The 10,182-nt window shown below is 52.1% G+C and overlaps 1 protein-coding gene across 1 annotated transcript; it reads right to left on the bottom strand.

Moving 5' to 3' along the window:
- Window positions 1–560: 560 nt before the first annotated feature.
- On the bottom strand, window positions 561–8,327 carry MYMK (myomaker, myoblast fusion factor). Its single transcript, XM_061476896.1, has 5 exons — window positions 8,193–8,327; window positions 5,500–5,614; window positions 2,955–3,103; window positions 1,964–2,080; window positions 561–955 (listed from the first exon to the last, which is right to left on the bottom strand). Exons 1-5 carry the CDS (start codon window positions 8,325–8,327, stop codon window positions 809–811), a joined length of 663 nt encoding a protein of 220 aa, XP_061332880.1. The 3' UTR covers window positions 561–808.
- Between the last annotated feature and the right edge of the window lie 1,855 nt (window positions 8,328–10,182).

Raw genomic sequence — 10,182 nt, forward strand, 5'->3', positions numbered from 1 at the left:
CAGACAGTCTAAATAAATCATACACTTCTGCTATAGTAAATAGTCTGTTAGAGGAGATGTTATAGGCTTACAGCTCCCTCCCCCTCCCACCCCCCGCAGCAGCTTCTTTTCTCTGCCTCTATTTTCCATGCACTTCCCATGCTAAGGAGGCACCTGCAGCCGGGCCAGGCTGCAAGCACAGCATGCCCAGTGCTGCAGCGCCCTCCGGGCTGTGGGCAGGGGAGGGGGGGTGCACGCCGCGAGCTCTGCACTGGGGCTGGCATCAGCCCCCGACTGTGCAGATCTAAGCTGGGAAGTGTCTTGTGCTGCTTAAGAAATGCTGGCATCTCACAGTTGCGAAGCCTTTGTAAATTTGTATTATTTACATCAAGAGAACATATAAATAAAACAGTAAACATCTCACAAAAATACAGGTTCTGTTAAGCGGGCATTGCAAAACGAAGCCTTGAGCGCTTGGGGTGGGCAGGCCTGCACCAAGGGGACAACTCGCATCCTCCTGGGCCAGTGCAAGGGACAGCCTGGGTGGTGACAGCCTGGGAATTCCTGGGTTTCCTGGGACAGGGTCACCAGCCTGGGCAAGTGCTTCTCCAGCATGGAGAAGTATGGGTGTGTGGCCATCTGGAAGCCCAACATCTGCTAGAGCTGATTGTGGAAAGGTGAAGACCTTCCAGAGAAGGAAATCCCAGGGTGTGCACAGACCTGGTGGGAAAAGGTGCCCGTGTCCCAGAGGAAAATGCAGCGGGCATTTGGCTGTGCCCCTCCATGGCCTCAGGAGCAGAAGAGCCGGTGCCCTGCTCAGCCAGGCACCTCAGACACAGCAGCAGAGTGTGGAGCAGTCGAGCCTGGCGGGGGTCCCGCCGGTCCCGGCCTTCTTGTTCTCCTTAGGCAGCAGCAGCACGAAGGACATGGCCAAGGCGCAGTGGTAGAAGCTGTGCACGTAGGTGTAATCCCACTCCTACAATGGGCAGAGCGTTAGTGAGACCTGCCGGGGTGTTTGCATTAGGTGCAAAACATCAGGATTCTATAAGTAGCCAAAAGGAAAGGAATAAAAACAAATTCCTGAGCCTTCTGCCTCTTTTTCTGTCAGAGAAGAAAGGATGTGCAGCCTTTAAAACAAAACAGCAAAGTGGATTTAGCACATTCTAATTTGCACGTTTCCCCGTCGTTGAATGAAGTGTTTCATTACCCCGCAAAGGCTGTGGCGGTGAGGCTGTGGCGCGGGGGGAGGCGGCTTCTGCTAAGTGCCGGTTTTATGTTCTGCTAGAACGTGCAATTACGGAATGCTTTGAAAAACGCCCCCGGGGATGCTGCGGGGGTGTGCACGGTGGCTCCCGACGCGCAGCGCGGGCGCTGCGGCGGGGCTGGGCTCAGGCGGGACCGGAGCTGTGTCGGGGGTTATCGCCGTCCCCACGGGATGGACAGACCCTTCCGTGCCGGACGGGCGCCAGGACAGCGGCAGGAGCAAGAGCTTGGAAACACGGACCGAGTGCCCCTGGGAGCCCACGGATCGTTTTCCCTTTGGTGTGAGCCAGCTTTCGATCTGGCCATGCCTGGGCTATATCCAGCCCTGCCGTGGCTCGGCACGCTGTCCTTAAGTCACCCATGCCCAGTGTCCAAAAAACACCACTTGTGTTTGATAAAGATGTTTTGAGGACCACATATGGCTAAAGAAAGCATGGTACATGTCCTTGTGACTCACTTAACAGCGGGGAAGAGGGAGCAACACCCTGTGTGTCAGTTGCTGCCATGTCTGTCCTTGCCCACACCACAGTTAATGGGCCAGGGGTTGGGATGGGGGCAAGCAGGGAGGGACCCTCATCCCTGCTGCTAACCCCGGAGACCCACACCTGAGCTGAGTTTTGTCCAAGGCTGGAAGCAGCCCTGCATGCAAAGGGGGTAGGTCTCCCATCTTGGTAATGTCCTTTACACCTTGTAAAGTCAGTTTGAGTCTGCAAACAGGTACCTCAAAGAAGAATCTCAGCATCAGTGCTAATGCCCCAAAACAGAAGCCAGGGCCGATCTGCTGGGTGTAGACGCTCTTGTCTGGGTAGAGCCCTTTCTTCTCTTTCATCTTTTGTAGCTGGAAGGAAAAAGAGCACACCAAGGGTATTGACCTGGATTTAGCTGCTGCTCTGCATCTGAAAGATCCCATGAATGCTGAGATAAAACCAGGCAAGACATGGGAAGCAACTCTGTCTGTGATGTTCAGGAGGACCTGTGTGCTGCAATGGGTCTTCCTGCCTCACTAGTGATCATAATGTTCTTTTCTTAATATTCAGCCCCAAAACTGGCTCAGGGAGTGTGTGCCCTCACAAACCCAGTCTCTGGCAGAGTGGGTTCCAGCGCAGCATCTGCCAGCTGGGGGATGCAGGGTAATCCCTTGCCTTGGTCCCCTCCTTGCTCATCCCCTCCTCATCATGGCCACTTGCTTTTAGCTGCTGGCTGAGCAGTTGGACAGGGCTTAGTGACGGTAGACAGCTGGGACTTGCAGCACTGTATTTCTGTGATGCTTGGCAGCATCTTCCTGCAGTTTTTATCCCATCACTGGATCCTTCTCTTTGCCCTCTCCTGCCAGTGGCTCCACCAGTGTACTCCTGCCTGGGTCTGCAGAATCTGCTGTGCGCAGGGCACAGGCTGCAGTGCAGTGCCTGGCTGTCCCAGCCCAGTGCAGGCAGGCCACAGTCAGATTCCTTCCCACTTTATCACTGTGTTTTATGCACATCCTCCAGCAGCTCCGGGGCAGTTTACCAGACCCCTCTGCCTCTGAGTAGCTGTAAAAACTCTATATGTTCCTCCTGATTAGAAATGCAGGGACAGGAGATGTGGTAGATTGCTCAGACTGATCGAATCTGGCGTTTATCAGTGGGGCTGCTTGCTGTCTGCCTGCTTTCTGCTCAGGTTGAAGGAGAAGTGCTGTTTAATCACTGTGATGGCCTGAGCCCTTCCCTACATACCCATTTCACGGTTATCACCAGCACAGCCGTCCCGATGGGTCCCGAGTAGACACCGTAGCCCCAGCGGTCGTGGTAGATCCTCACGGCGATGGTGAGGACACCAAACATGATGAAGGTCGATCTCTTCGGTTCATCAAACTCTGCCAGGGCTGCATGGCACCGAGCACAGGGGTATCAGCTCATCCACCCTCATCCTTGGCTGCTCCCCTAAAGCCTTACTGGAGTCTGTCTGTCCTGCCTGCCCTGGGGACCCTCAGCATCCAGGTCTGGTTTGCCCTTCTTATGCCTCCCTGATGGGGAAACCGAGGCACATGGGGACAAAGCAAACCACCCTGAGACATCTGAGTGGTGGGTCTAGGAGCTGATTTTAGGGGTCTTACATTCAGTGTTGTGTGTGGGAGCTAGAGGAGGTTTCCTACCTTTCCCCTTCCCTGCCTTGACCCAGAAGTCGGAGGCGATTGCAAACACATTTGCACCCAGTGAGCTCTCCATGAGCTCTTGGATTCGTCCCGCATCTCCAGCCCTCCCGAAGTTGCTGGCTCAGCCCTAAGCAGCTTCCACCACACTGCTGTGGTAGGACGGTGCTCGCTGAGCGATGGGACTGGGCTGCCCGGCCCCGCCAGCACCTGCCTGAGGTTCCGAGCTGGAAGTCGCCAGTGCGAGTGAATTATTAGAGGCTTTTGTTTAGCACAGAATGGGGTAATAACTGATAAAAGTTATGGATCCCAGTGGGCTCCATGCTTTTCCAGCTCGCACAGCTGTGTTATGACTGTCCTGGATTTGCATTCCGGGAAGTGTGCCCAAGGGTCTGTGTCCACACATGTGCAGTTGGACTCTACAAGCCACAGCAAGAGGCTTCCCTGGGCTTCAGTCACCACACCTTCCATGTCCTTGGATCATGGTTTTATAGGGAGTTTGGCTAAGGGATAATGTCCGTATTTTAATCTCTGTTTTTTCCCTGCGGGTCAATATTTTAAACACTGGAGTCCAGGATTTGTATTTTTTTGCAAGGTTTTTGAATGCAGTAATGAAGCAATCGAATTGAATTTTGCTGCAAGGAGCCAGAGTGTCTGGATCAGCTCTGACCTACCCTGACACTGCTGTTACCTACTGAAAATGCCCTTCAGAGATGGTTTTCTTCATTGCCTTTTCTAGCTGAGCAGAGAGAGCACTGGAATGCCATGGACAGTTTGGGAGCCCACCTTGGGATTTGCAGCTGGGGGAACAAAGCCATTTCTAAGGTTAATATTTTCCCCACTCAGTTTTCCTTGCATGGAAGAGTTATCCTTTTGCATACCCTAGAAGGGGGCTAATGCTCTCTGCACTGCTCGCTGGTGAAGGGAGGAGGGATGGGTCTGTGGCCAGTGGAGGGGATGCTGCCCCACGGCTCGTGCTGGACGCAGGGGCTGCAGGAGCCCCCCATCCTGGCTGGAGGTCCTGCACCATTCCTGGAGTCCCAAGGAGAAGAGGGGAGAGTGTTGGGGGTGTTTTGGGGCTGTACATCAGTGTGGTGACCCCAGTTCAGCACTGGGAGGGCTGGGGTCCCTGTCTGGCTGGAGCAGGGACTGGGTGTGCAGCTGCTGGAGGAGGTCTGGATCTGTTGAGCAAAGCGTTTGTTGTTGAGTGCCTGTCCCACATCTTTCCCCTTACCCTGCTCTCTTCTTCTGTCAGAAATACTCATGACCTTCAAAGAATTGGTTTGAATTTTTCATCCTTCTTTAGTAGTGCACTTGTTTTTCTTTTTTAAATTTGTTACACCTTGTCTCAGTGGCAAATGAGGGACAAAATGAGAAAAAAGAGGGAAGGGAATGTGGGAAAAGGAAAACTGAGTAATAGGGCAAGGGTCGGGAGTTTTAATAAAAAGGAAGTAAAATACATTTCTGTTTTTTCTAAGCAGATCTAGTATTTCCCATCAGCCCAGACTAGGGTTTTGATAGACTAGGAAGATATATTTGTTTTGACTAAACTACTTTGATTTGCATGTTACCAAGGGAAATGGTAGATTCTGCATGTCTTAATGTCACCCAAGTCAGGACAGGACAAGCTGATGGGCTCAGCACGGGGAAAATGAGGAGAAATGGGAGATTCCCTGATAGATGAGGTTTCAGACTAAGTCATCGCGTAGTACTGTCCTGCTTTGAACTAAAGCACAAGGCTTCATGTGTGACTTGCCAATTTGAAATAAAGAATTCTACTGTTGTAAGGACACGCAGAAGAGCTGGTGAGGGCAGGGGAGCACCAGGCTAATGCAAATGCAGGTACCACAGCTCTGTTTATCCAAGAGAGAAACTTCCCCAGCCACCACCCAGGACAGTTTTCGTGTATGCCTGGACCCCACTGAGTCCAAGTCATTAGTGATATAAAAATGGATTAAACCATAGCATGGGCTGACTGCCATAACAGTCTCAGAGCTAAGCCTTGCAGATGGGAGCTGAAAGGCATCAGGGTTTCTAGGGGTTGAACCCACTAATCATCCCACCAGTGATGCTGACAAATCCTGCCCGACCTGCAACCACTGGTAGAACCATGAGAGACCAGTGCTCACCCATGAGGGACACCCAGATGGACAGAACTGTCCCATAGATGCTGAAGTACTCCAGGATGTCGTAGCGCATGAAGCACAGCACTGATAAGCCGGGGCCGTCACATGCATGGTAAATCTAGGGAAAAGAAAAAAAAGGAGAAAGAATTAGCAAACTAGTTTACCCACCGAGCAGTGAGGTAAAAGCTCTTACTGACTGGTCTGAAACAGCCTTTGCATGGCTCTTGAGGATGGCCAGCCACTACCATACAGTCTCAAATGCACCAGGGTTACTGATATGCAGTAATGAATATATTTGAGAGATAATGTCACACATTTACTGAGAATGAGAATTCTTCTCCCTTAGCCTGCATTACTTGTGGATGAGCTTTTGCTGGCCTCTAGATCTGTGCCAGAATTTGCAATCTGATGGCCTGGGGAGGTCCCAGTTGACTGGAAGTTAGCAAATGGGATGCCCATTTCTAAAGAAGAGCTGGAAGGAGGATCTGGGCAATGACAGGCTGTCAGCCTGACCTTGGTGGAGAGGAAGGTTATGGAGCAGACCATCTTGAGCGACTTGAGAGGTCTTTTCCAACCTAAAGGGTTCTGTGATTCTATGATTCTATGGTTCTGTGACCAAGTTGTGTTGAGCCGAGCCGCAGGCAGCGCAGGGACATCCTCTCCAGCAGAAGGAGGACTCTGGGGTTGTGGTTCTAGTTGCAAAAGGTTCTTGTAAAACAATGAGTGTCCTAATGAAATGTGTGTGGATGCCAGGTCACTGGCCAGCGAGATGGGGTTTGCATGGCCAGAGTCTGAATAGTGGGGAATTCACTCATTAGTGTAGTCTCTTAAAAGCCACTGGCTGCTGCCCATTAGGTCATTGATCGGGTTATTTGCAAAAAGTCCATTGCCATGCAACATAAATGCAAACCGAGCCAAGAGAAATTTTCCAGTGCAACCAGAGGAATGCTCCCAGTGTTTGCCTGGCGTTCCCCTTTTCCTCTGAGCATTCAGCCCTGCAGCTCTGTGAATGGCAGCACCAGTGTGTTCTGCTGTCTCTGAAGAAGCCCCTTCACTGCGTGGCAGGACGCCCTTGGAACAATCCCCGCTGCCATGGCCCAGCAGGGATGCTGATATTATTTATAATGGGAATAGCTGCAAATCCTTTGGCTTGCTGCAGTTTCTAGAAAAGATTGCACCACAGCCGTAATTCTTTTCTCTGTCTGAGATTGGGCTCAGGGAGTCTGGAGACGGGGAAGAAATGGTAGAAGACAAAGAGCGTGTTTCTGGCTGGCATCACAGCACTTGTCTGCTATGGACATCTGCTTTCAGTGCTCTGATGAGGTCTCCTGGGGGAGGAGGAGTGGGATGCTACAAGAAAGGCAACAGCAGCAGCTGCTGCCCTCTTCCTACCCCCTCCCCCCGACCATGCTGTCAGCTCTCTTCCCTTCCCTTCCCTTCCCTTCCCTTCCCCACACACAGATATTCTGCCTCTTCAGGCTCTTTGCTGAGGACCTATTCCACCTCCCATTGAAACCCATGCCAATTTTCCTATTGACTTCTTGGGGAGGTGAAGCAGACACAAGCCCAGTGCAAATGAAATCGTAGATGTCTGGCTTTTCTGGGGAGCTGGGGGGGGTCAGATGGGACGGTTTTATTAACTAGTCCTGTAGTTTTGATGGAACTGGCAGAATTTCCCCACCTGCATTAGGATTTAATGGTGGATCCTTAGGACTAAAAGACTAGCCCTGCTCAGAGCCCTGCTAATGTGGAAGAGTTTTTTCACACCAGGATGGTCCTTTATCTACTCGCTGCCTCAGTTTCTCTGTCCCTGTGCAAGGGATGTGACAACCCTCATGGAAATGCCTTGAGACAGGTGGGGAAAAGAGTTAAATGCAGTACTGGTTGGGTTGCTGGGCTATTTCCTTCATATTGTTTAGCAGAGCATTGCCAGGGGGTTAAATAGGAGATTTTTCCTACTGGGATGCTGCTTTAGGTGCTCAGGCCATGTGTGTGCAGAGGCACTTAGCAGGAATACAGAGTGCAGGGCAGCTTACTTCCAGGAGCAGGAATATGAATTACTTTGTATAAGTAAAGACAACTGACTTTTCTCCACTCATTATTCCCAGGTGAGGAAGGAGGGTGATCCCGAGCCTGGTGAAACACATGGCTCCTAACTGCTCTGCCAGGATGGAGGGGTAACAATAATGTTTCTTGATAGCTCAGCAAGTTTTAGTCTTTCCTTTCACAGTGCAGAAACTCCCCTGACTCCAGCATGGCTCCCACCACCAGTCAGCAATTGCAAAATCAGTAATTCGACTACGTGCTTTTGGCTAAACTGACAGAAGCATAGAAAGAGACTGGATACAGTTTAAACCCCAAATTCAGCATGGCCACTTACCAACTGGAAAACAAAGAGAAAAAACAGCTCCAAAACCCTGCAAATCAATCAAGTCTCTTTGCACCCAGATCCTCTCCCTAACCTCACAATCATAAACCAACATTAAATCTATGTGAGGCCACCCCTTAGGACATCCTAAACTGAAGAATTAGCGTCAGCACTGCACATGGTGGGAAATAACTGAAAACGGATATTCTGGGGGTCACACCAGCAGCAGCAGCTGTTGGGTGAGGTCCAGGTACCCCTCCCCATGGAGACCAGTGCTGGGGGCATTTGGGGAGATGCAACACGCATGGAGGGTTTGGGTGCATCTTACCGCCACGAAGAACATGGTGAAGAAGTAGACCATGGCTTCCATGTGGAAGCGCCGCTTGGCTGCGATGCTGATGGTGGGGAGGAAGACCAGGGTGCTGATGGTGGGCAGAAGGAGCTTGGCCACCAGTGAGCCCATGGGTGCCTTGTGTGCTGCCGGCTCCCGGGACTCGATCTCTGCGCTCTGGACAGGGGCAGTGCAGGGAAGAGCCGTGTCGAGCGTGCTTTAAAGTTTAAACGTCCTGGGCAGGGAGGGCTCAGGCCGGGAGCAGCTGCCACTGTGGCCGCCCCTCCGCTCCCGGCTCTCCCCAGCAGTGACATTCCTGGCACAGCCGGCGGCTCCTGCAGCAGATGCTCTGTGCCCCCAGTATTGTGCCGGTGTTCCTAAAGGAGCCGGAAGAATGTCATCCTTGCATGCCTTGTGCTGAGCGTCAGAGCTGGTGCAGGGTGAGTGAGGACTGAGGGTTTGCTTGCTCCCAGTGGGGACGCCCCACATCTGCATCCTACTGCCCCTGTGCCGACCCTGGGTCAGTGCTGCTGGAGCAGCCCTGCAAAGAAAAAGCATCCTCTGTGCCACACTGGCATGAAGTAGGTAAGAACTGGTACATGGCAGGTACCAGGCAATTCTAAAACACTCGGATGTGTCCTGCTACTTCTGCCATACCTCAGAAACACACACCAAGCTCCAGATCTGCCTTTTATTTCCTCACAAGGACATACCTGGAGCAGGTGGGCCTGCTCTAGCAGAGCACAGGCATAGCGAGCCCGTTTGATGCAGGGTCTATAACACCAGCTACATGCCTATGTGCCCTCCTGTGCACTTGGTGGAGTTCAGTGCAGTGAAGTTTCTCAGCCATGCCCTCAGGCTTTGCGGCGTGGCCACCTCCAGGAGCTTGGTCTGAAATTCAGGAGCTGAACTTCTCTGTGATGGAGGAATTTGAGCAGAAAAGCTGGAGGGAAGGAGACCAAAAGCCAACCAGCGCCGGGGCTGTTAATGCACTCAGTGGCTTCTCTCTTTTGTTATGACTTTTTATGATACCACTGCTGCTCCCCTGTTAATATCTTTTCCTTGAAGCCTCGCATGGATTCTCGGCATCTCTTCGGTACAGCTGTTCCCAGGACGCGGGGACCAGGAATGCTGCACTTGAGCAACCGCCCTTGTGGCTGCGGGTTTGGGGGGAGGGTGTGAGCTGCGGTATGAGCCACCATTCCTGAGGCCGACAGGATGGGCTCGGCTGTCCCCGGGAGGGGTCTGCTGGGAGAAAGGATGCACACAGCAAAGAATGCTCTTTAAACCACTCCAGGTTGGAAAGGGCTCCGGGAGGGGGAGCGATGGGGTGTCGTGTGTGCAGTGAGAATATCATGACAGTATTAAAACACTGACCTGAGAGGGCTGTGCTGAGAGCCTTGCTCAGGGCTCAGCACAGATGGGCTGGGTATGGCTCCTGCTTTTAGCTGATACTGCAGGAACCATCCACATTCTCTGTCTGGCTGCAGGCAGCATCCTTCTGTGGGATGCTGCCCACATCATGTCTTCGGCTGCCCTCCTGCATGGACAAGCTATAAACTTGCTACAAACCCCTGCAAAATTTCATCTCTCTACCAATAAATAGTGAAAAACTGATGTCCCTGCTTACTGTGCAAATTAATCCCTGCAGGCCAGCACATGAATACCTGCTTCTCCCCAGACATCCAGTCCTGGGCGGAAACTGGAACCGAGAGCCAATGTGCTCCAGAGTACCTGTTCCTTTCCTGTGCCACATTCTCAGACATATCCTTTATTCTCTGTTTTTCTTGCATGAGCTGCTTGGACCAAGGAAGGTTCTGGGGCCACCGCACAGCAGTGCTTGTCCTGATGGGGTTGGCTGGTTGCACAAACTGCTCTGGGTTCCTTGCGAAGAAAAACACATCCGTCTTGCTTCTGTGGCCATGAGGCTGGTGTCAGAGAGGTGAGGACACAGCTCAGAACCTGCTGGTGAGCACAGACTTCCACA

Source organism: Pezoporus flaviventris, unplaced genomic scaffold, assembly GCF_033815535.1.
Source record: "Pezoporus flaviventris isolate CSIRO_AGI_PZ_B2104156 unplaced genomic scaffold, CSIRO_AGI_Pfla_v1 ptg000097l, whole genome shotgun sequence".
In the NCBI taxonomy this organism is placed as follows: Eukaryota; Metazoa; Chordata; class Aves; order Psittaciformes; family Psittacidae; genus Pezoporus; species Pezoporus flaviventris.